Source organism: Arachis stenosperma, chromosome 2, assembly GCF_014773155.1.
Source record: "Arachis stenosperma cultivar V10309 chromosome 2, arast.V10309.gnm1.PFL2, whole genome shotgun sequence".
Classification (NCBI taxonomy): domain Eukaryota; kingdom Viridiplantae; phylum Streptophyta; class Magnoliopsida; order Fabales; family Fabaceae; genus Arachis; species Arachis stenosperma.
The window spans coordinates 118,588,223-118,614,877 of record NC_080378.1 but is presented as its reverse complement, the minus strand read 5'-3'; the positions used below and the strand labels follow the sequence as shown (position 1 = coordinate 118,614,877).

The 26,655-nt window shown below is 30.6% G+C and overlaps 4 protein-coding genes and 2 non-coding genes across 8 annotated transcripts; 3 read left to right on the top strand and 3 right to left on the bottom strand.

Annotated features, from left to right (window-relative positions):
- Window positions 1–1,861: 1,861 nt before the first annotated feature.
- LOC130962300 (uncharacterized) lies at window positions 1,862–2,985 on the bottom strand. The gene has a single exon (XM_057888510.1). It carries the CDS (start codon window positions 2,539–2,541, stop codon window positions 1,957–1,959), a length of 585 nt encoding a protein of 194 aa, XP_057744493.1. The 5' UTR covers window positions 2,542–2,985; the 3' UTR covers window positions 1,862–1,956.
- A 4,375-nt stretch (window positions 2,986–7,360) lies between these two features.
- On the bottom strand, window positions 7,361–8,447 carry LOC130963601 (uncharacterized). The gene is made up of 2 exons (XM_057889702.1): window positions 8,076–8,447; window positions 7,361–7,566 (listed from the first exon to the last, which is right to left on the bottom strand). The coding sequence occupies exons 1-2, from the start codon at window positions 8,242–8,244 to the stop codon at window positions 7,361–7,363; spliced, it is 375 nt and encodes a 124-aa protein (XP_057745685.1). The 5' UTR covers window positions 8,245–8,447.
- A 6,316-nt stretch (window positions 8,448–14,763) lies between these two features.
- Window positions 14,764–14,835, top strand: TRNAK-UUU (transfer RNA lysine (anticodon UUU)). The gene has a single exon. It is a non-coding gene; the product is annotated as a tRNA-Lys (tRNA).
- A 1,115-nt stretch (window positions 14,836–15,950) lies between these two features.
- On the top strand, window positions 15,951–16,022 carry TRNAC-GCA (transfer RNA cysteine (anticodon GCA)). Its single transcript has one exon. It is a non-coding gene; the product is annotated as a tRNA-Cys (tRNA).
- Window positions 16,023–16,401: 379 nt separating this feature from the next.
- LOC130960060 (sucrose-phosphatase 1-like) lies at window positions 16,402–19,639 on the bottom strand. The gene is made up of 9 exons (XM_057885411.1): window positions 19,442–19,639; window positions 19,017–19,085; window positions 18,612–18,911; window positions 18,383–18,484; window positions 18,010–18,204; window positions 17,634–17,921; window positions 17,188–17,374; window positions 16,913–16,959; window positions 16,402–16,738 (listed from the first exon to the last, which is right to left on the bottom strand). Exons 2-9 carry the CDS (start codon window positions 19,074–19,076, stop codon window positions 16,661–16,663), a joined length of 1,257 nt encoding a protein of 418 aa, XP_057741394.1. The 5' UTR covers window positions 19,077–19,085; window positions 19,442–19,639; the 3' UTR covers window positions 16,402–16,660.
- A 1,590-nt stretch (window positions 19,640–21,229) lies between these two features.
- LOC130961457 (prolycopene isomerase, chloroplastic) lies at window positions 21,230–26,091 on the top strand. 3 transcript variants are annotated; one of them, XM_057887357.1, is made up of 13 exons: window positions 21,231–21,920; window positions 22,238–22,444; window positions 22,543–22,642; window positions 23,049–23,131; window positions 23,237–23,293; window positions 23,499–23,654; window positions 23,739–23,817; window positions 23,937–24,085; window positions 24,177–24,311; window positions 24,489–24,602; window positions 24,946–25,056; window positions 25,168–25,276; window positions 25,818–26,091. In XM_057887357.1, exons 1-13 carry the CDS (start codon window positions 21,459–21,461, stop codon window positions 25,889–25,891), a joined length of 1,836 nt encoding a protein of 611 aa, XP_057743340.1. In that variant the 5' UTR covers window positions 21,231–21,458; the 3' UTR covers window positions 25,892–26,091. The 3 variants fall into 3 exon arrangements, 2 of the variants coding, with proteins under 2 accessions (XP_057743340.1, XP_057743341.1); XM_057887358.1 differs by having other exon boundaries at window positions 21,868–21,924; XR_009079551.1 differs by lacking the exon at window positions 25,818–26,091 and having other exon boundaries at window positions 21,230–21,920; window positions 24,934–25,056; window positions 25,168–25,274.
- Window positions 26,092–26,655: the final 564 nt, after the last annotated feature.

Below are 26,655 nucleotides of genomic sequence, written 5' to 3'. Positions count from 1 at the left end.
ATTTAATTTTATATAATGGATAATGTTCTATTCATTTAGTACTATACAATTGTTTCACCTTAATAACGTGTTCGATTCATTATGCAGAAAGCTATTTTAAATTTGATTTTATATAATGGATAATGTTCTGTTCATTTAGTACTATACCATTGTTTTACCTTAATAACATGTTCGGTTCATTATGAATTTGAATTGATAATCTCTAGGAGGAGGAGAAGAAAGAAGGAGAAGAAGAAGGAAAGAAAAAAAATCTACGTGTCCAAATTTGGAAAAAGAAAAAGACGAAATACGAGGAGGAGGAAAAGGAGAAGGAGAAGAAAAAAGAAACGGAGAATGAGAAGAAACGCGTGATAAAAAGTTGTGACAACAACATAACTTAGATAGTTTTGGATAAACATTTTGTTTGAATGTAGAACTTTATTCTTCATCATATAGATAAATGCTAATCCCCTTTGAAAAAAATAAGAATGGTATCATTTTTTGAAACAATTAACTTGCTCTTAAAGGTTAAAAAAGAAAAATAAAAAGTAAATTATCTTAAATTTTGAACTATATATAAATCTAAACAATTGATATGAAATATAATAAATAAAAGACTAAGATTTACTTAATTAACAAAAAAAAATATACAGTGCTCCTTACTTAATATAAAAACTGATTAAGAATGAGGTCATAATCGTAAATTAAACTATTTGTTTTGCTTTATTGTGGTTCTTAACCAAAAGAAAAATAAAATAATATCAATGGTAGGAGCCATCAAGTGGCATATAAGAAAAGAGTATAAATGTTTAATCAAGAAGAATTTGCATATTATCTTGATGATTCTCTCTACAAAAGCAATGAATAAGAAGTGGCATAAATTCCAATATGGAAAAGATAAATCTGTACGGACAATTCCTATTATAGACAATCCAACAAGCCATGGACAATATAATAGTGTTAATACTTAATATTTCATCTCTTCCCTTATAATTAGCTTTAACATATCTTAATTAGAAGGAAAAAAAATTGCATATGCAAGTTGGTAAACAAAGTCAACACATGAAATCTTCTTGATCCACATAGAGCACAGAAGAGAATCTTATTATCTATTTTTCCATTTAATTTTTTTCATATTTTGTTTACCTAAAAATTTACGTAAAATTATTTTCATTTAAAGTTAATAATTAAAAATCGTTAAATAACAATTTGGTCAAACTTATTAAATTATTTAACAATTTTTATTTTGTTTAGAATATAGCATTAAATTTAGCATTAGTAGTCAAAAATGCTTTCTTAATGTGATAAAGTTCCCTCTATTATTATTCAATTGTCAATTATGAAGGTACAAATTAAAGTTTAATGGAAAAAGCTAAGTAATTGATGACCCTTAAATCTAATAGCTTATCTGAGAAGTATATATAATTATTGCATTAGGATCTTCCACTACAGAGTACATTAATAATTAATAGAGTGAATAACAATGGAGAACCCCCAAAACAAGCAAAATCACCATTATCAATGCCTAGAAACCACACTTATATAGTATATTAATTGAGAAATTATATTAATAAACCAAACCTATACACAAATTTAAATTCTCCATGCAACCTTGCTTTAGAAAAATCATATATCTACTTGATGACAACAATCATGTTTAATTTGAATTTTGGATTATAAATTTTTCATTCTAAATTAAGGTTTATACTTTAATAGAGTGCTCAACCTGAGTTCATCAAAAGAATTAATGTATCTACAAAAATTATGCTAGTCATAATCTCTAAATTGCTCTCTCTCTCTCTATGAATATCTCGCTTATCAAATACATTAATTTTACTGATTTTACTCGTTAAGATAACAGTAATATTAAAAAACAAAAAAATTGCTATTTTAAGATAATATTTTATTATAGAATAAAGATCAGAAAATAATAAATATAAATTAGCTAGAGAAAATTGATATATATAAATCTCACCACTAGATAAATTCTGTACAATATTTAGCATCATGAACTTGAGCATTAGGACCAGAAACAATGCTAATAAAACCTTGTGATGATGAATTATCTCTTTTAGAACAACTTCTCCAAAACCCAGTGCCATAAAATGTTTCCCACATCTCCTTCTCAAGCTCCATAACCTCTTTGTCTATCATTTCCTCTTCCAACTTCTCATCTTTCAATTTCTTAGCTACATCCTCCTCGTCGCCGCCGCCGCGGCCGAAAAATTTACCTCCAAATTCTTCGTCTAAGGCATAGCTATAACAATGATTTGGAGGGTACAACCCTTCTTTCCTGGCTTGTCTCAGTCGACGGCGCTGCTTTCTTCTCTGTAGCGCCTGTCTGCAGAGACCAGCCGGGACCTTGTAAATAGCAAGGAACACAACGTTGGCCAAACCAATGGGAAAACAGCAACACACGGCAGTTGCGCCGCCGATCACCTCTCCGATCTTTGTCCCGGCGGACTTCTTGGAACCGCCTTGGCCGCCATGGATGAGCTGCTGCTGTCGCCGGTGCCGATGATTATTAAAGGATGTTTGCCTGAGAACAATCATATTGGACATAACAAAAGATAAATATGATTGTAACTAACTTGTAACTAACTTTAACTACCTCGTATAACCGTTATGTAACGGAAAACAAGGAGAGAGAAGCTTCTTGGGGGAAGGAAATGATGGGGTTTTGGATTTTGGTACTTTTTTTTCTTCTTTCAATGGCTTCTTCAACCCTTTATATGATTGATCAAATTTTGACACACCCAACAAAAAAGATTGAAACTTTTTGCTGAATTGGAAGAATAAAAATAATGGGGTGTGAAAAATATTGTAAATTTGGTTGAAGAAAATTGAAATCGATCTCTCTCTATGTTAGAGATCGATCATTGACCTAAGCTTCATCCATGGCTATGGAGCAAGAGAGGAGGAGAATTATTTAATTGTAGAGGGAGACAAAAGGTGTTTGTCTCTTTGAGGATTGGAAAAGAGGAAATGGATTTAGAAAAATTAATATTTGAGAAGTGTTTATATATAGTTGAAAAAAAACATAACCACTAATTTGATCGGTATTTAGGATCTTGATGAGGCAGCTAATAAGGAGTTAATGACCCTTTTTTAGAAAAAAAAAATATTTTTTATTTTTTTTAATCTCTTGACAGTTAAGGTAATTTCTATTATGGTGTTTCTTAGTTGAGTTTTTTTTATATATACTAAAAATAAATCATCATATATAAATACTTATTTGTTGTTTATAAAAAGTTCTAATTATATTAATGTAAGAAATTTGATTATTCAATAATAGTAATAGTAGAGTTATTAATTATTTTTATGAAATTGATTTTTTTTGTTGGGTTTGTTTAATTATAAGTTATTTAATTAGGTGTAATTAATCTTGGATTAGGACATGGCCTTAAACCAAGCACACGTAATGGCAGCTAAGAGGGTTCTGTATTTAAGTTTCTAGATTGCAGATAGTGACGGATTTTTAGTGACGGATATTACAGAACACATATTTGGACTTTAGCCACACATACATGACATTAGTTTTTTTGTTTTTTGTTTTTGTAGTTTAATTTAATTACAATTATATTCTTCTTATTAACCTTACACAATAATTTTTTCAGTTTTATTAATTATTTTAACGTGTATTACAATATTACTATTCAATATTTTTTTTCCAGTTTTACTATCAATTTTTGGATTTTTTTTTTCATACTAAAGACTACATTATATTATATAGGCCTTGTGGTTAAATGACAAAAGATATTCCACTATCGATTCTTTACAAAATGATTAATTAAATAAAATACAGTAATCAACTAATAAGTGTGACACACAGAAAAATCAACTTGGGTAGTTGGGTGTGAGAGTTTTTCAATTTATATTTTTATATTTGATATCCAATAATGTCGACAACTTGTGTAATCATCACTTTACACGCAGAGTACATAGCAATTAATCACACACAAAAAATTAAAATAATAAATTTAACATGGAGAAATATAAAATAATAATGGGTGTCAACATCATTATCATCATATATATATTATTCCGTGTATGGAGAAAAGACCAAATTCGAATTCCATATGGTATCAAATTTTTCATAGATGCTATTTTGATGTCCACGGTATCTCCTAATCAGATAGGTTAAAAATTAATTTGTCGCAGATCGAAATTCCATTTAAAAATTTGTCGTTAGCCAATAAATTACTATATACATAAAATAAATTTCGAACTCCTCATATTTATTTAAGCAGACGAGTAGATTGATCACTCGACCAAGCGAAATTGATTTTTTTCATAGATACTATTACTTATGCTAATTAATCAAAAGATTAGGAGAATTCAAACTGCACAACTTCCATATTTGCAAAAAACGCATGTGGTTGATAAGAACTACTAATTAATTAAATTAAGTAATGGAGTTTTAAGTTTGAGAATAAGTGGTGTTCCATGTAGCCATGTAGGGCCTTGAAGCCCTTAAAGATGAGATCAAAGGTTACGTGTCCCTTAATTTAGTTTGGCTTTTCTCTTTTATTTGTTCCTATCCAATACCTCAAAGCTAGGACTGCCTTTTATTTATTTATTTATTTATTATAAAAAAATCATTAATCAACAATTAGAATAATTAAATTTATTATAATAAAATAATTAAATTTCTAATTCTATTATAATAAATTTAATTATTCTAATTGTTGATTATTTAATAAAAAATATATAAATTAACATATATAAATACATAAAAATTAATTTAATAATTGATTTTTAGTAGATACAAATCTTTTTTATTTGTTTATAATCCTACAAAGTACATAAACTTCAGATTTGAAGTTGTAATTGAGAAATATATGCATGGTTAGAAATTGTATTACATAAAAAGTTGTTATTGGGATTGTTTTATAACTTTTTTTTATTAAAATTAGGAAGATTTAAATCTGCAATTTTTTAGATAAGTATAGAGAGATTATGTCATTTGAATTATAACTCATTAGCGAATTTTTTTATAAATTAATTCTAGATTTCTAGTTCATTATTATTAGTTTAAAATTATTTCTATAATACTATATAAATATTTATGTTTATATATTACTATGTTCATAGAAATATATGATTTGATTATTTAAAAGATTTTACAAAATTAGAAATAGCAACGAAATACAACAATCTTTTTCTCAAATAATAATAATAATAATAATAATAATAATAATAATAATAATATATGAAATTCAATATTAGTATAAGATTCGTAAAAGATATGATTGAGACACTTTTTCCTTAATTCTAATTGAAACTTTTTGCTACCTCTATATATGTATAAGATTCGTAAAAATACTTTCGAACTAAAGTATCAGTGCCGATTAATGAATTTTGCAGTTGAAAATTATTCTTATTTGAGTTACGTAATTCATATATGTGCATAAGTTCAGTGGTGTCTAACTTTTCAATATTCTTCAAATAGTAGAATATTTGACAAGGCACCCCAACGTTTTTTTTTTTTTAATAAATAAGGCATGCCCAACTTGGATATGTTGTTTTATTTATTTATTTTTTTTGGAGAGAATAATATTTCATAAAAGGTTTTTTTAATTTATTAAAATTTGGAAGTTATGCTAAATAATTAGTGAGATATTTTATACATTCTTTTTGATGAAAAAAATTGTCTCAAAAAAATTTTCAACAAACTTTTACTACCAGATGTTATATATATAGAATTTATTCTAGGCCATAAATTTTCTAATACTTCTTAAAAGTGTATAAAATATTGATTTATATATATTGTTAATCAATCAAATTTAAAGTTTAATGTATATGTAGATAGATGATTAGTTGATAGTGTTTGGAAGGACAAAATAAACCACATTTATTAGGAGATATTAATTAGGCCTAACAGTTATTACTTCTAGACTTCTAGTTTTCTATATATCAATGACGAGCACATAGGAAGCATAATTGGGCACTAAATAAAACAGCATTATAATTTGTATTAGATAAGAAGAGTTGACCAATATAAAAAAAATTTAAGATTTTACGTGAAATTAAAAACATAAAGAGTGAATACTCAGTTCCGCCTAACAAATACTTCAAAAGAGTTACTTTTTGATAAAAAAAAAAATACCAATTCGACTTCTGATTTTTTTTTGGATTAATTAGTTTTTATGCAAAAAAATAATATTAATTTTTTTTTATACAATAATTAGTCAATTCCATAAAAATAAATTTTAAGAATCGAGTTGGATTTTTTTTGTTATATTTAGTATAAATTTTATAAAATTAATTAATTCATTTAAAATTATAATATTAAAAGATTTTAAAATTTTAAAAGTTAAACTGAAATTTTATCTAATATGGTTGTTGACTATGTTCTTGTTTAATTTGTGTCCATCCTTTTTTTTCCGTCTAACTTCAACTGTCCTATGAGTCTGCTCTCATCACTCACTCCATTTATTTTCCAACTTGCATTTATAGCAAAACGAAAATGGATTTGGAGTTCCATTTGAAATTTTCATGATTTAAATTATTAGAAAAATACAGGATGATCATTGACTTTAGATTAATAGGTCAAATAAAAAACATTATGATTGATTATTGATTTTTTTTGTTGGTCTCGATTGTTTTCAAGTTTGACCTTGATCATGTGCTTCTCTATTTTTCTGGGTTGTTTTTATAATATTTTTGTGGGCTTAGGCCTGTGTAGTATTATTGGAGAACTAAGGTCCAAAAGAAAACAAAATAAGGTAAATCAAGTTGGGTTAGTCTGATAAGTAGTCTGGTAGTTAACTCACTCATTCGTTTAAACAAATATTCTTTTTAAATTTGGGTTGGTCGAGTAGTCAGTTCACTCGTCTACTTAAGTAAGTGTCGGGAGTTCGAACTCCGCCTTGTGCATGCAGCAACTCGTTGGCCAGCGACAGACCCTTAAATGAAGCTCAAATCTGCGACGGATTAGTTCTTAACCTGTCGAGTTGGAGGATACTGTTTGGGTAAACAAAAAAAAAATATTCTTTTTAAAGTTAGAAGTGAGACTCGAATTCAAAATCTCTAAGTGAGGAAGGGAGATTGTGCTATTTGAGTTATAATTCGTTGTGAAATTAAATTGATTCTCTATAAAAATATTATAATAAGGTGAGTAAACATTTAATAGAATGACTCTATACTTTCTTTTTCTATATATATACATATATATATTTATTTATTTATTTCGTCTTATTCCACTCTCTTGAGCTTGACTTTGTTACTTATTGGAAAAAAAGGAATTTATACGTTAAAAAAAAAACTAATGACAATTTTTTATATATAAAAAAAAGTTAAAGAACAATTATTGAATATAACAAAAATCACTCATAAAAGAATAAAAGAATTAATAATATATTAACAACCGCAACCATAATCAATTTCTATGTTTCAAAATTCCCCTATACATATTATTAGTATATGGCATGATATCTTTCAATTCCTGACACCCACATTTTTGAACCCTTTCTCCAACTAAAACCTTGTCATCCTTCATAATATGTTGTGTCTTTTCTATTGGAAATACCAACACATACTCAGCGAACCGCACCTTCTTCTTTATTTGATGTTTCTTCGGAGATTCTACACATAAATTAAAATAACAGAAATCATTTAATTTCATTAATTCATTCTTTTCAACTATATAAGATATCAATTAAGAAAAAAAAGGCTATAAGAGAATTATTGATAAAAAATTAATGGTTTAATTATTATTCTATTGATTTCTATAATTTTATCAAATTTATAATTAAATTTTTATATTTTATTTTCAATTAAATTTATACCCTGCTTTTAATTTTGTAACTAGACATTTTTATGTTAAAAATATTAAAATTAATTAAATATTTTTTTCAAAAAAACATACAGTCAAAGACTAATTAGATTTTTAATTGTAAATATCTTTAATTTATAAAAAAATAATCAATTAACTATAATATTTTTTATATTAAAAATAATCTAATTATAAAATAAAAAATTATATAAAGATTCAATTAAAAAAATATAAAAATCTAATTATAAATTTGATAAAATTATAAATACCAAACAGAATAATTAAACCAAAATTAATTAACAAATGATAATATACATACCATCCAAGCTTTTATGCTCATCATGTGGTGTGTAACCACAAATTTCGACTTCAAATTTCTCCATGAAATTCTTGAGCATATGCTTATGAACTTGATGAATCAAAAGAACCATGCTTCCAGAAACAGCAAAAACAGTCATGACTCCAATTTTCATTGAACTATTCTCCATTTTTTCCCTCTTTCTAGCTATTTGTTCTAATTGAAAAATTAAAATTAAATTTGGTTGGGATCATGTGAAGAATTTTAGTTACACGTAGATAAAAAATATAGCTAACATATACAGGCACAATATTCATCTAAGAAAAATGATGATGTGCATATTGCATAGTACTCAATGAAAGGAAATGTGGGAAGAATAGTTAGAGCCATTTTTTTTTCTTCTTTAAAACCAAATGATGGTGATGAAGAACAATGTGAGGGATTGAAGGAATAATGATGATGATGATGATGATAACTATGATATGTCTCATGGTAATATATATAATTATATGTCCAAACTAATAGTCAATTAGTTGAATTTTTTAGTAATCTATTTTTAATCATGAAAAGCTAGGATCCAACAAGATTTTTAAATTGTTAATTTAACTTCTTTTACCTCAAGTAAGAAACAAATTAAATATCCTTAAAATAGTAGCAAGGAGTATAGATTCATTTATTATTATAGCTGGTTTTCTTGAAGAATTTGTTGGTATTCTTTTTTTACTTTTGACTTTTGAGTAAATGAATTTACCAAATTTTTGCTTCAATCATTCTATGAAAATGATTGAATATAGAATATTCTATTTGTTAACCTATGCTATATATGTATCTGTCTACAAGGAAAACCACAATAATATTTTATGGAGATTAAGTTAAAATAAAAATAGTATGGATAGGTAGGTAATAACATGTACATGTATATCTAAGTCTCTTAACACAAATCTTATATCTACACAGAAAAAAAAAATTAGATGGTAAATCAGTAATTTTATATTTATGTATAAATATATATTATTTAATTTATTTTTAATATATATTTTATATTTTAATATATATTTTATATAAATAGATTTCTTAATTATCCCATCTAATATTATTAGAATAGGATTATCCCAATAAAATGATCCAATTGAATAAATTTGAATGGAGTTAGGGAAATGTTTAAATACTTATTCATAAAAAACTTGGTTTTAAGAAACTATATTTAAATACTATTTATAAAAGCTAGATATAAATTTCAGTTTATCTAAATCATCAATAAAAGGTTAATAAATACATATTTAACCATTATTTATTTAATTCTATAACGATATAAATTAACCCTTTATTTATAGCAAAATTAAAAATCTCAAATTTAATACTAATAACCATTTGAAAAATAAACCTAGCTTTCACATGAAGAGGGTATACCAAGAACTGAACTTACCACGCATGCTCATGCTGTATGTTTGATATTTGCATAGGTTATATATATATATATATATATATATATATATATATATATATATATATATATATATATATATATATTTTATTCATTCAAAATTGAACTCAAAATTTTTCGAATATAAAATTCTGATATTATATCATAAAATTACTCGTCTCAAAAATTTAAACTGACAAAAAAAATAAATTAATAATTATATCTTTAATATTTATTATATCCAACTTTATAATATGAAAACAAGTTAAATTTGACGTTTAACTCATTGTCTTGTTTTAGACTTTCAAATACTTTATTCAATGAGATTCATAGAATGGTGTCTCAATTTTGGTGGGACTAATGAGGTTCGAAAAAGAGAATTGTATGGATTAAATAGGATACTATGATAAAATCCAAAAAAAAGGTAGGTTCAAAATAAAAGATTTATGGACGCAGAATCTAGCTTTATTCGAAAAACAGTGCTAACGAATTACTAAATATCCTAATTCAACTATTTCCAGATTATTAAAGGACAAATACTTCAAATATAGTGATATATTGAGAGCTGAGTTAGGTAATAATGTACCTTCTTGAGACTAGTACAGCATCTTGGAGGGTCGAAAAGTAATTGAAAAAGGCTTATCACGAAGAATAGGCTCTGGATCGTCGGTCATAATTACCTAAGATTCTTGGCTGCCTCCCCCGATGTCGTTCACTGTTCCCTTATCAGGCTTCCAACAGCAACTAACCCACACTCTATTGAATCTGTTCTAGTCAGCGATCTAATGACTCTTGAACGAAAATAGAACTAAACGGTAATAGAGTCTACCTTCACTGCGGCCATTAGCTCGAAAATCCTGTCAATAACACCAGCAGAAAGGGAAGATAAAATTAGTTGGATTTGATCCAAATTAGGAACATACGAGATAAATTCAGGTTATAAAATTACCTATTCTTTCCACCATCCACCATTTTTTTAATGCCCCCAATCTTACTAAAACCACAAAAATTGAGAAAGTCTATGAAAAATAAAGTTACCTCACAAGATAAAGATTTTTTTTTTGTGAAAATGTTTACATGAAATACTCCTGGTGACGAGTTTATTGCATAGCAGATTTTCAGGCACTCCTGGCACTTGCTCTCGCTACCTAATCTAAGAAGAAACCATCTGCCATCGTCTCTTTTAATGTGTAACATCCTACCACACTGAACTTTACCCTTAAGCCGTAAAACAGAGGTGATGTGGTATTACGACCTCTAAAATAAAATGTGTACATATATTAGCAGAAAGATTATAATATACTAGGAGTCTTGAAGAAAAGAGGAAATAAAAATCGCGAAATAAAAGCGTGATGCCCAAGAAACGAGATATCTTGCATACTAAGAAAGATATAGCTGTTAAGTATAAAGTAACAAAAAACAAGAACAGAGGGTCAAAGATACAAAGTAACACACACACACACACACAAACAAGTTATGCGGAGAGAAAGTTAAGTACATATATATCCAGTAACCACTTCGCTTCAGGAACCCAGACGCCTAACGAGACGCCTCTCGACTTGCATTTGAAAAACAACATAGTATGGAATGAGAATCGGAGGTTCTCAATATGGTAAATATGCCACACACATAATAGATAAGGTCCTGGGAATGCCAAAGACAATCCTAGAACGCCGACACTCGGATTATAGAGCTTAAAGTATTAAACAGAAGTCATAAAAGGTGGTTTTCTAAAAGTATCTAAACCTAATTTAACTTAACCTTAAATCTAAGTCACATACTGTCATTCCTCCATACCTCCAACTCCGTCAGCATTTCACAGACAAATAAACAAATAAAAGCAAGCACAGGAAGGTTACAAGTACTGCAGGTAACAAATATACATTTAGCATGGCAAGTACACTTAGGCACACCCAGTTAAAGAACAAACAAGTAATTCAAGTAGTATGCATATGATGCCTGTCCTATGGCTGATGAGGCTCATTTGTCGGTTATCCAGCCAACCCGACAAGTCCAAAAACCTTAGACTGTCCCTCGACATGCATCCCCAATAGTCTATGCATAGCTTTTTCTCAAATAATCAATATTGCTCAATGGGGGTTAACATTCCTGGGAATTTATAAGTGCTTGGTCACCCTTACGTCGTAGGGTCAACAGAGTATCGAGTTTTCAACCTGGTACACATGGTGGCAAGCTACGGTACTTTACCCAGGGAATCTCGTATCTCAGATCATTTAATCATTCAAGCCAAGTATCATACATGATCATTTGTAACATTTCATAGTCAATTAATAACTTTTCAGCTTTACTTCATCTCCAAGTTATCCCCATTTTCTAACTTCATCTGAATATCAAGTTTAACAATATTATTAATGATTAAAGGAATGAAAATATAGGTTTAGAGGTTTGAAATACAATTTAAAACGTTGAAAATTATGTTTGCTAAAATAGGGGCCACGCGTGCACGTGGGAGTGTGAAACTGCAGCTCGCGCGTGCATCCCTTTGTCATGCATAGGCGTGGGTGAAAACTTCATGTCACGCGTGCGCGTGGGTCACACGTACGCGTGGATATGCTTGCTAACCGCTTACGCGTGCGCATGGGATCAATCGCATACGCATCACCAAAATTTCATGCCACGCGTACGCGTGGATGTACGTTCTTAAAAAAAGGGGGGGATCAATCAGAAAGTTGCAAAACCAGGTAAATACCACCTGGACATTAACATATTCCACACCAAAATTTTCGACGTGCATAACTCAGTTGTTTTAAATAGTTTTTCTTCCATTTTTCAAACGACATAAACTTTATGAACCCACTTTTCATTTAAAACAACTTGAAATCAATTTGGAGTTTTGGAAGCCGAGTTATAGCCCGCAGAAGTTCACTCCAAAAGCAAAGTTTTACAAACAAATCCAAACCTCCTTTTCAATTCAAAGTTTCATTTTATACACTTTCAAACCTACCAAATCAACACTACATAACCCTCTTTATCACCATAACAATCACCACCATAATCATATTTCAAATTATCAACTAATTCACCAAATCACCACTAATTCATCAAGCATTATCAACTATAAATTTACATTCTCAAATCTATAATCATCAAGCTACTCAACTCACACAAACATCCAACCAAATGAACTAATTAACAAGATGCTAATTAATAATTATATACACATTCTTTCCAGCCTATCCTATGGTTATCTAACCTAAGTTTTCATAGAACCTTACATATTAAATGCAAGAAACCTAAATCATACCTTGGTCAATTTTCTCGTAGTGATCAAGGCAACTTATTTAAAACAAACATAGCCCTTCCAAAATTCAGTAAAAACTAGGCTCAGCTTCCACAAAGTTTCAATATTCACAATTCCAAGCTCCAATTATTTATTCACAACCTAATACACATTTATAACACATATATACCCAATTCAATACTCAAAGCTCAAATTTAGTGAAATTAAAATAGAATTATGGTTTCCTCACCTTACCCAAGCTTCATATAAGGAAGAATGAACGTTTTCCTCAAGCTAATTGGATCCTAAAACATAGAAATTAAAGAAATTCAACATCTCTTCCAATTTTTCAAAAATTGGGAAAAAAAGTGGCTGAGAGTAATTAATGGCTTACCTATAAAATTTTCTGATAGAGACGTAGAGCTCGACGCGGTGGACGCGTGGCCGCAAACCATGCGACGATCGAAGCTCAGATCGAAAAGTTACGTCGCTCTGAACTTGGAACGAGGGTTCGGACCCTTTTTCTTCTCCGTGCTGTGTTGCTGCTTCTGTTGTGTTTATTTGAAGGAAACGAGCTTTAGGCTCATTTAAATGCTGAACCGGTTGGGTTTACGGGTCCAATTTAGACTCGGTTCAATCAGTTCACTCTAATTTGGACCGATTTCTTTAAAATTGGTGTCAAAATTCTCGTTTCGATGAACTCTATCCTAATTTAATATAATATTTACATTTCTAATTTTTTTTTATTAAAAACTAATTTATTGACTAATTATTTATTAATTTAACGAGATTTACACCATACCCCTTTCTACAACAATTTAGAGATTAGCGTTGATTAATGAAAATGTGTGGAGTGATCGTCCAGAATCCTTCTTCCATTGGTGGCAGAAAGCTTGCATGCGCAGAGCTGAAAATCTTGATAGATACTGACTAAACACATTTCTATTAGTGCTCTATTAGAATTGCTGAAAGACAAAAAATTGGTACGTCTTTTACAAGGAAATGAATTATGCAAATCAATTGGCTCAAGACTCCCACAAACTAACAAACGAGATCCAGAAAGCAAGACTTGCTTGAATTTTTGGTTTATCGTATTTGAATGCTTCACTACATTACTTTACTCTTTCGTTACTCTTTCTCTTTGTTTCTTTTTGTTTTGGCACATGTGTTAGTGTTATTTGGGAGGGCCCACTTCTTTTATTGTTTCTAATTTTGGGTTCTCTATTATTTTTTTAGTTCTAATAAATAATATATATCTTTAAAAAAAATATGTAAAAAGAGACATTTTATTATTGAGTTGCAATATTTTCATATTAGATATATTTTGAATTTAATATTTATTTGAAATTTATTATATATATATATCATTTTATGTTTAATAATATCTAAATAAAAGTTAAATATTTTTTTTACATATAATTAAATACATCCAAATACAATATATATCATTTTCAACTTTATTCTTGATCGATATGTTGAAATGAATTGAAAAATATTACGTTTTGTTAATTATTAATACAAAAATTTTATATAAAATACTTTATATAAAACTAAAAAGGACATAAACTTTTTTAAGAAAATTAAATTGTACTTTAATATTAATAAAATATAAAAAAGTATTATATTCTAATTCAATAATAGTCTAACTTTAATATAAATTATCGATATAAAATTGTTAAATTTATATAATTGGTTTACCTTATCAAGTATTAACCAATCTCTTAGCAACTAATCTTTTACCTGTCTCTTTTGAATTTGAAATTTTATGTTAGTTTCTTGTCCTCGTTTTATAGATACAGTATACCATGATTACACTTAATTATATAAGTGATGAGACAGATAGATGTAACTATCTTCATACTATTTTGTTGCAAATTCCTTACATGGTTAATCAACTAGATATAAATTTAACTCAAAAGTTACCTATTATCTATGCATAATTTATATAAAAGAAAGAGAATTCTAATGAAAATGATTAGAGCCGAGATAATCATGTTACAAATCACTCTTCAAAATTTAAAAACTAAAAATCATCAAACATCAAAGCCGTCTTAGCTCAGCGGTAGAGCGCGTGGCTTTTAACCACGTGGTCGTGGGTTCGATCCCCACAGACGGCGTCTTTTTCATTTTCTAATCCTAAGTTAACATAACATGATTAATCTAATCACATGATTTTTTTTTTCCTTTGGATCTAGAACTAGAAACAATGTTGGATCATAAGCAGAAAACAAGTAATAACCATGATGAATGATGAAATCAACCACCAATCCTGATATATATAAGTTCAGTTCTTCAACACATCACACAATTTGGTTCCATATATGGTATTACAAAATTACAAATTTGTAATAGGTACATAATTTCATTATATTCTGTATCTATCAGACACACACCCCTAGTATTCAATTAACATGAAAAAAGAAAAAGAAAAAAAAAACTAACCCATGATAAGAAGAATATAAATGATTAATGAATCAAGAGGCCAAGATAAAGACAGGGCGAAGCATGAGATCAAGAAACATGATGCAGGCGCACGATACCGACAAGAACAACAGCCCGTACACGATCCTAACTCCCATGGTTTTATTTTCTCCTTATGTTATTTGATGGCTGAAAAGAAGAAACAGAGAGAGGAGAACATGAACACAAGAGAAGAGTAGGAGAAGACAGAAGAGCGTTTAGATTTGATTTGAGAATTGAGATCCAATAAATGTGTGAAAAAGTGGATAAGGCTCTGTTTCTCTGTTTCAATCTCCCAAACTATGTGAGCTTCCAAATACTCAACCCACCACGGACACGTGTCACCTTGTATCTATCTACACGTGGAAAGCTTAGCATACATACATATATCATGTTCTTTTTGTTTTTTTTTTTTTAATTATTATTACAATTTTATTTTTCGATATTCACATCAGTTATCACTTATTCACTTATCAATGGAGCTCATAGATAAGTGCTAAAAATTTTACCATTTATAATATTGCTTGAAAATGAATAAGGTTCATTTCTCATTTAACAATGGTAACTTTGATAAAATGCAGTATCAGCGCATATGTTAAAAAATGAAAGTTGGTAAAATAAAGTTAGTGTATATATATATATTTTTGAATCTGCTTAAATACAAGTTGTTAGTTTTATCTGTCAAATAATTTATAATTATTATTACTTTAAACATGAATGTTAGAAAGAATTAATGTTAATAAAACTTAGATATGGACAAATAAACATTCATGGGTCCATAGCTCAGTGGTAGAGCATTTGACTGCAGATCAAGAGGTCACTGGTTCGAATCCGGTTGGGCCCTTTTTCAGTCTTTTTGTTAATATTCATACATGATAATAAGTTAGTCAGCACGCATAGTTCTACTGCATCTGTTATCTTTTATTAACACTTAAGATAATTTAGAAGGCTGATTAATTGGATTTATCAGCCAAATTGATGATTTAGCTTCACAAGAGTGACAGAGTATATTTTATGTATGAATATGAGAGTTTATACTGGTGTAAATGTGGTTTTTGATTTGTCTAATTTTACTTCTACTTTGCATACTGTGCTGTTATGAACTTTGCTCATTTCCCAAACTTGAGTTTGATTGCAAAATTTACAAAACACTTTACATGAAAAATTGTTTACCTTTCATATATTGTGCAAATGATTAATTTCACCAAGTAGAGAAGAAAAGATAAAAGCCAAACGTGACATAGCATAGAAATGAATAATACTCAAGTTTAGATGTTAAAAGAGTTTGATTTCTCATGAAGGCTCTGCAAGCAGGAGATTTTACAGTGAACTTGAAATACATATGAAATGTCAGTATAAGACACCTTCACAACAGAGGTGATCTTTGAAGAATTCATATGCAGAAATTGGTTTTGTACATCACATTTTATTTCAAAAGGAATTACAAGGCGCTCGGCAACTTCGACAAGTCATAGGAACTGTTTAAAACATCCATTCTTGCTTCCCTGATTGTTCCAAAAAAGTCTGATGGATATGCACCCAAGTGAACCAATTGGACTCCTGAAATGCAAAATACATTCTTCTCAGCAAACATTAGAGAACATATTACAAGATTATAGCATACATTTGATTCTGTGTTTGAAGGAAACCTCGAACCATGCTTTCAGGCAAAGCTTTCCAAACGCAAAACTAAACATGCTATTAATGCATTACAATGACAAGTTTACCACACACCTTTGTACTCATAATGGCAGTGACAACACAACCTTGTCGTTCTTCACCTACAATGTTGACAAATATTAGGTAGAAGTAAAATGTACAAAGTTTTCTAATCGGATTATGGATGCCAGCTACAACTCCTAGCAAATAAGTTATTAAGTAAACACATTCTAAATTTAAGGATAGGGATAATACTAAACACTTGGTTATTTTGAGAGATGTAAAGGGGAGGGAAATGGAGAAAAAGGAAAAAAAAAAAAAAACAATGGAAAATTAAGGGAAACTTATACCATATAGTTCCCACTTGTCAAACTTCAATAGCCATGTATCCGAACCAATCTGTGAAGCTGACACATCATCCACCCAAATCTTCAATGTTTTTCCTTGGCTGTCACCGTACACCTTCCTCAAAATATTTAGATGGTCCTTGATATGATGCTCAGTACCAGAAGGATGGATAAAAATACCAGTTGGATGCTGCATATTAAATGAAAGAACAACTTAGAAACTTAAAAAGGCGAGATAAGTGATTTTCAGATGCATCCATGAAATAAAAAGGCACTCAGATTAATCTCCATTTCAAGTAGTTGAAATTGTTGAAAATATTACAAGAGAAGGAAAGTTCTCCAAAAGAAAAATTTAGAAAAAAATTTCTCAAAATAATCAGCAATCTTTTAAGTTTTAACACAAACAAAACACATGATAAGTCTGCAAAAGTAAAGGATGTCAAACATACAGCAACAGCCTTTAGTCCAGCAAGAAACAGCTCAGTGTCCTCAACTTCTGCACGCCTCCACTTTTCCAGTAACAAGTTGAAGTTCACTACTTCGTGTGCTGGATGCGCATTTTCAATGTCTTTTGTAAGATCTGAAACATCTCTAGGCGAAATGTTTGTGCCTAACTTGAAATGACCTATAGCTTGTATAATCCCAGCTGCACATCGCTCTGAGGCATGAAGAATCTTGGGGTTATTTTTAGCATTTGCAGCATACCACTGCAACAATTCTTCTTGGGCATTGCTTACCTATAAAATGAACAGAAACAGATGCACTAAGAAAACAGTATCAATCTTGACTAATAAGGTATGACGATAAAATGGATGGAACACCAACCATGACGCCATGGACTCCTGGAATGCTGAACAGCTCAGCATCATTTCCAGAGTCACCACAAACAAGAGTATTAACAGGTTGTTTTCCTTCGCTCTCAAATTTTTTGAGCAGATAAGCAAGAGCTTGACCTTTGCCAGCACCTTGTGGTAGTATATCCAAATCGATTCCTCCACTATATATTATTTTAACATCCAACTGGTAAAAAATGAGGTAACATTATGAAAACATATACAATATTAAATGAGTAAAGATGTAAAAGGAAATTCTGAATTGTACACACAAAGTACATACAAAATCATTTGACAATGAACAAGCTTCCACAGCACTGAAGAAGGCAGCAATTAACATAAAGGAGTTATGGCCTATGGCTTACCCCACGCCCTTTGAGAACCTTATTAAGGGCCTCTGTCACTTGTTCAGCCTTCTCTTTCTTGACATAAAAGCTAACTTTGTGTGGCCTTTGTTCCGTTTCTGCCTGCACTACCAATTATTCCAGATAAGAATCATATCATTCTAAGATGTTAACTCAAAAATAGTTACCACAGAATCAAATAAACCATCATATGCGGACGCCTGAACCGTATCACCTTTTAATCATTTACCTGACGACTAAGTTCAGGAAACTTGCTTGTTTCCTCTATGACTATGTCCTTGTCCCATTTCTGATTCAAAAACTGAACCCATCCATCATCCGGTACCATCGATTTACCATACGTTATCTCGGTCCCCACAGACATTATGGTTATATCTGGAGTTATCATAGGCTTCTCCTTCCTCAACTGTTTGTATAGCGTGGGAGACCTTCCGGTCGAGAAAACTAGCAGGGAATCATGGCGGTAATGGGCTTCCCAAAGTGCATTGAACCTTAAAATGGAAGTGTTCTCAGGGTCATGGTGATCAACCTGCAAAACAAATATACCATAAACAATTCAATTCACACACACCCTCACACATACAAAAGGATTCTTAATGAGAAAAATCAGCAAGTAAATAAGTAAAAAACACACCATTGTGTGATCAAGATCCGAAACAATCATGAGCCGCGCAGAAGATTTTAGGCGATCCATGATATTCTTCTGCAAAACCAAAAAAAAAAAAAAAACCGTTATGTGATTCACATTTTGATTCAGTGCATTCATTACAAAACAGAAATGTGGACATCAATCAAAGACCGAAGAATGATTAGATTAACTAATAAGCAAGTATATAACTACGTATATAAGCTCCCTCTAACTCAAATATTTTAGGTGATTAAACATTGAAATTCAGAGAGACAATCAAATAAATAAAGAGAATCCATCTCGATTAAGCTTAAAATTTGGAACTTTACCCATAATTCCAAATTAATCAACTAAAACATTCATTTTTCCCCTCAAAAAACGAAAATTGAAAAAAAAGATAAAGAAAAACGGAAAATCGGGGGAATTTGTACCTTTGAGTATGATAATAGATGGAGCTTGTGAAACGTGTGGTCTCTGTGTCTGAATTTGAAGTGTTACAGAAGAAGAAGAAGAAGAAGAAGAAGAAGAGAGAAAGAGGAGTGACAGATGAACATGAAAATGGGAACAATTGGATCCAATTTATTTGCCGCTTTTTCTCTCTGCATTTGCGTCCAATTTTTTTATTTTTATTTTTCCTTTTTCAGAAATATCTAAAATTTTAATATAATATAATATATCTGAAAAAATCCTCTAAAGTGACCATCTTTGCTAATTATTGAATTATGTGATCATTGGTAAATAACATTTCAAAGTTTACAATGAAGTATAAAAATTATTTTTTGGAAAACAAATGATTTTTTTGTTAGAAACAATTCTATTTAAATATTTGAAACTACTAATAGTAGTAAATATCATTTTACTAATTGATAAAGAATGCTTATTTTATATGCAAGTATTTCATAAAATAAAAAATATAAAACAAAAATATAAAAAATCATATTTTCTGATTTTATTTTATATGTTTACTTTCTCTTTTACACAATTTTAAAACAAAAATCACAAAAAATAAAAAATACAAACCAAACTCAGCCTAATTATATTTGATATGCAAATTTGATGTCTATTTTGTTGTATTTAATGATTTAGTGATTTTGTATTACTTGGACATAAAGAAAGTGACAGCAGCTTATTCTATATAAAGAGATCTGAAGATAAAAAGCATCTCACTCACACATGAGGTAGGCACAAAGATAATGAAATGAAGGGTCATGGTTCCACATGCATTCCCATTTGCCAAACACATTGGATTGGGTAATAGCATCTCAAACACACAAGCACAAACCAACCAAAAAGCATAAATAATTCAAAGTAAGTTTAAGAAAATAGTTTAGACAGCATATTCTTCAGGAATATTATAACATGTTAGCAATCAATTAATTAATTTCCATTTGTGATTTTCTATATAAGAGAGCCAAAAAATGTGAATCTAAACCTGAAATTAAAGCTTGGCTTATGCACTATGGATGAGTTAATAATTAGAAAACAGTACTAATTACTTGTTTCCTCCTATGTGTCTCACTAATAATAACCAAAACCCACTACAGGTGTTAGAGTTGGATTATAATATTCCACAGTTGAAGTGTGTAGACACCAGCATTTGTAGAGAGACTAATAAGTGTGTTACAGAATGCATGAACAAAGCATGCTTTTCATCAAAGTAATGCAACTCAATAAGCTTACCAGAGATTCAACTATTAAAGTGTTTACTTTGTTGCTGAGGAGGATACTGATGCAGCTTATTTAGCTGTCATAATTAAGAATGTAAAATAAGTACAAATAATCTGTCTCATTATATGGTATAGTATAGAGATTTGAAGAGCATAATTTCTAATCTTCTAAGTTGGTCAAACTTTGTCAAAATTAGCTAGCACTGTTTGAAACCAATTTTTTAGAATTACAATTGCAACCACAAAAATTATTCTGATAATATTTGAAGTCACAAATTACAATATTAGCTGCATGTTGTTGCACAAATAGCAATAATCAAAGTTGGTTTTAGAAGTTTCAATTCACATTTTCGGAAACTAATTAAACTTATTCTTTTAAATCCTGAAAAATAATCGAGAGTTTATTAAATTATTAAACTTCTAAGGAAATCGCTATTTGAACATGGCACATGGTGCCCATTATCCACCTTATAAAAATGACAAAATAAGCAATCTACTTTGTTTTTCTTATTTTACCCCTATCATATTATATCATTCAAGCAATGTTTTATGGATGTTATCAATGGATTTACAACATTTTTGTCTTTGTTCCCACAAGGAATCAGTTTCCTCAGTTAGTGGAATCCACACTATTCGGCTCACCAACAAAACTTGCCATTAATTTGCCATTATCACTCACCGATCGTACCCACTATTACATATGTCATATGATATATGAATATATATGTACCAGCACACTACTCTAACACACTTTCCATTTTCCATCTTCCACTACTGAACCATGCTCAATTTCGCTTTCCTTTCAGCTCCCCAAAAACATGTCTTTTCCAGCTACATCTCTCATCATACACCTTTGCACCCCACCGTTCAAAATCCAAACTTTCATTCAAAGTTTGAATCTTTAGCTTCTGGGGTTTGCAAAGCAAGTGAATTTCCATCTGGGTATGGCGGTTTGAGAGCAAAAGCTTCAAGAGGGAAAAGGGTGTTGGCTGTGGTGTCATCAGAACCAGTGGTGGAAAGCGAGGGAAGTGGGAGAAGAGAGGAAAGTGGTGAAAGGTTTGATGCAATTGTTATAGGGTCTGGGATTGGAGGGTTAGTTGCAGGGACCCAGTTAGCAGTGAAAGGTGCAAGAGTTTTGGTTTTGGAGAAGTATGTGATTCCTGGTGGAAGCTCTGGTTTTTATCAGAGAGATGGGTATACTTTTGATGTTGGTTCATCTGTCATGTTTGGTTTTAGTGATAAGGTCAGTTTTTTATTTATCTGTTCATCTGTTTATGTGTGTAGTGAATGTTTTATTGTTATATTGTGATTGATATTGTATATAACGAAATTTGAAAAATGTTTAACAAATATTAAATTAAAACATGAGAATGGTAGTAAAAAAATTAGGCTTCATGTTAACCCTGGGTTCTGATCAATTAGGCTTAGAATGATGCTTAGCTAATTTAATGAATGAAATGATACCTTAGCTTGATGGCTTAATGCCTGAACTGTAAAGTATTGTTTATGTTGAATGGTGCAGTTTCAAGTATCATGAACACTGAACTTAAACTTGTGTAGGGTAATCTCAATTTGATTACACAAGCATTGGAAGCAGTTGGTTGCAAGATGCAGGTGATACCTGATCCGACAATGGTCCATTTTCATCTACCAAATAATCTTTCTGTTCACGTGCACAGAGAATATGAAAAGTTCATTCAAGAATTGACGAGTTACTTTCCCCACGAAAAGGAGGGTATCCTCAAATTCTTTGGTGAATGCTGGAAGGTTTGTCTTAATTGAGGTGACTGCAGCACCCCCTAAGGCATTTTTGCCTACACTTGTAATTCATCCTTTAAGAGCTTATATCGTATTGTGTTTGCTAGATTTTCAATGCGCTGAATTCGTTAGAGTTGAAGTCGCTGGAGGAGCCACTCTATCTTTTTGGACAGTTTTTTCAGAAACCAGTTGAATGCTTGACCCTAGGTACTTTTCATTTACTTTATTTATTCCAACATGTGAGGCTACAAACTCTAAAATATACAACATCAGTTCCAAAGATAATTTAACATATGATTCGGTTTTTACATTTTCCCTTAGTTAATTATGATAGAGATTTGATATTGAAGATTTCACCCAATTTGAGCATTATGTCTTGAACAAAGCAAAGGGTGTTATTGTGGAGATTATGTTTGGTGTATTTTTTGTGTTTGTGCTGGTAGACTATATATTTTAAATAGTGAGTGTGTCATGCTAGATATTATTGTACTACTTCTGATAAAAGTTTTCCTTAATCATCTGCACCTTTTGAGCTCCCTCCAAATTTTGAGCATTCCATTAATATTTTGATACGGTCTATTGTCGACTTCTCTGATGTATTATAATATGGCAGCTTATTATTTGCCTCAGAATGCTGGGGACATAGCTAGGAAGTACATTAAAGATCCACAGTTGTTGTCTTACATAGATGTTGAGGTAGATGAAACAACTTACTTAATCTGAAGTTTAATCACTGCATTATTTTTCAACTCTGTTGGCCGTGATCAGTAATTTTACTTCATAAAAACTCTGTCATTGCAGTGTTTTTTAGTGAGCACAGTCAATGCTTTGCAGACCCCAATGATCAATGCAAGCATGGTAAATCTGTTGACCTATCTTGCTGCCTACTTGCAGTTTAAGCAATGTTCTTATCATAATTTCCAAAGTGTATTTCAAAGAAAGTTGTGGACAAAACAAAAAATTTAAATACAAAATTAACACTCTGCTATCTGCTATCAAGTATAGTGGCTGACTGCATGTTTTCATTTCTTGCTTTGGTGTTTGAATTTTTTTTGGCCTTCAGGTTCTATGCGATAGGCACTTTGAGGGGATTAACTACCCCATTGGTGGTGTTGGTGGCATTGCAAAGTCCCTGGCGAAAGGTCTAGTCGATAAGGGCAGTGAGATACTATACAAGGCAAATGTCACTAATATCATACTTGATGAGAATGGCAAAGCTGTAAGACATTGGCATAATGAAAATGATGACAAAGGTTAACAATATGTATTTTGTTTAACAAGAATTATACTCCTTTATTTGCAGGTAGGAGTGAGGCTTTCAGATGGAAGAGAATTCTTTGCCAAAACCATAATATCCAATGCTACGAGATGGGACACATTTGGTTGGTCTCAGAATTATCTTAATCAGATAATTTTCATTAAATTTTGAATGATTTTGTATTATCTCTTGCTCCCCTTTCATTAATGCTTACCCTTACATGCATAATGTTACACACTGTAGGAAAGTTATTAAAGGGAGAAGTGATTCCGAAAGAGGAAGAGAACTTCCAGAATGTTTATGTTAAAGCTCCTTCTTTTCTCTCAATTCACATGGGAATTAAAGCCGAGGTTTTACCACCTGATACAGATTGCCACCATTTTGTGCTTGAGGTGATTAGAAGTTTCCTCAACTTGATATTTTCCTGGAACCTTTGAATGAATTATCAACTGTGTTTCATTAATGTTTCTGCCACTTCTCTAGGACGACTGGACCAAATTGGAGACGTCTTATGGAAGTTTGTTTTTAAGTATACCAACTGTTCTCGATTCATCACTGGCTCCAGAAGGTCGTCACATCCTTCATATATTCACAGTTTCTTCGATGGAGGACTGGGAGGTATGCAATAGTGGCTAGAGTACCACTTATAGACAAAGCTGAAAACCTTTTCTTATGTGCTTCTTATAATTTGGAAACATCCCAATTGTCTTTTATGCCCCCATTTTATTCTCTTGCTAATTAGTGCATCCTTAAAATCTCAAAACACATACTATATCAGTGTTATTTTGTATTTAGGGAATTGGAAAAGAAGAATATGAGGCAAAGAAGCAGTTTGTAGCAGATGAAATCATATGCAGATTAGAGAAGAAATTGTTTCCAGGTCTTAAATCATCCATTGATTTTATGGAGGTATGAGTTATATATTTGACCTTTGAATTGCATAATAGTTGTGCTGCAACTTCATACATTGTAAGTAAACAATAAAAACACGAAAGCATTATCCGAAAAACCTTATTTCTATGCATGTGAGGGTAACAACACTATCATTAAGGGAGTGAAAAGTTTTGGAAACTGAAGCTAGTTGCAAACATAAGCAGGGGTGCTATTATGTATAAATGTTTGAATTATCTGTTTATATGGAGAAAACACTCTCTTAACAATGCATATAACATTTCTTTTTTAGTATTTGATTCTGAGTTATGTAATATTATTATGTGTATGTTCTTTTTGAAATTGTAAGGCCCCATTGTAGGTAGGGACACCAAAGACACACCGGCGGTACCTAGCTCGTGTTGATGGAACTTATGGACCAATGCCTCGCAAAACTCCAAAGGGATTACTGGGAATGCCATTCAATACCACGGTAAGTTTTTACTTACTTCTGAAAGTTAGTAATAGGTTCGATTCTAGAACAATCCATTATACTCGTAGAACAGAGTGATTAAAGTAAGTTGTATGTTAATTAAACCTTCAGGGCGTAAATGGTCTTTACTGTGTGGGTGATAGCTGCTTCCCTGGACAAGGTGTTATTGCAGTTGCTTTCTCAGGAGTCATGTGTGCTCATCGAGTTGCTGCAGATATTGGTAAGCTAGAACTTCCCTTTGAAATTGAATATACAATGACTCAATGAGTTTCACATTTTCTATTATGCTTTTCTAATTACTACCAATCAAATTTATAGTTGCATCTTTGCTCATGTTAATTTTAGACTTTTAGTACGCATCGTGAGAAAGAGATAACAGAATCAGGATATGATTTACTGATTTCGATCTTATGTGTTTTTTTTTGGTGTGAAAGAAGAAAAATTAGGGAACAAAGGCTAACAGTAATATGCAGTCTACTTTTACATTGAAGTTAAACTCTTGAAATGTAAGAAAATGTGAAGATAAGATACTGTGTCTTTGTTATATTTATAAAAAAAAGGGATAATATGAAACATTTTCATATATTCTAAACAGTTTTCTTTTTTAAATTTCGGTTTTTTTTCTATTTGTTTTCTCATGAAATTTTAGAAAAGCATAAAACACTAGAAGTAAAAATAGAAAATGGAAATAGACCATTGAAATGTGGCTTTTCTTTTGCTTGGATTTTCGTACCTTCATCTTGAATCTGTTTTTCAAGCAGGGTTGGAGAAGAAGTCACCAGTTATGGATACCATGCTGCTTAGGTTGCTTGGTTGGTTAAGAACACTTGCATGAGGCATAATATAGTTAACACCTTAGATTATCATAACTTCTGCATCAGCTCAATTTTCATTATAGGATTCCTTCACTGAAGAACAAGACAATAAAAAAGTGTATATTTGTTGTTGTATTATTTATATTGGGGATGGAGGGATTTGCTGTGAAGTGTAAAATGTAAATGATCAATGTATGATTGATAAAGTCTTCTTCATAAAGGTTATATGAAGTGCTTTGTCAAGGTAGTTCAATGCTAAGAAGAAAAAGGAAAACCTAATGTTGGATTAACCCAACTTAACTAAGATCAATCAGATTTCAGTGTAATAATCAAATTTATGCGGATAATATTGTTAAAAAATTCCATTATTTGTTTTGAAAATTCTTGGACAGAGTGAATGAGACATATAATATGTAGTCCAATTGCAGTCACATACACAACATTGATATATATGATCATGAATGTTTTTGAAATAATATCAAATGTGTTTTAGGATCATATATATTTTTTCCTTTGATTTAAGGTAATGGAGGTCAATTATTGAGATACAAAATGAATAATGGAAAAGGAAGATGGGACCTAAGTGCTTTGTCCTATATATCCAAATATTCGTTTTCTTTCTTGTTCATGGATTACCAAAGGAAAAGGAAGAGATAAAGATCACAATGGAAAGGAAATTTAGTCCATTAATCATTTAATTGTTGCGTTAAACATGCTCTTATAAGCTAAGGTGTAATTGAATTACAAAAGTGTCCAACTGCCAAAAGGGACATGCAACTCCCTC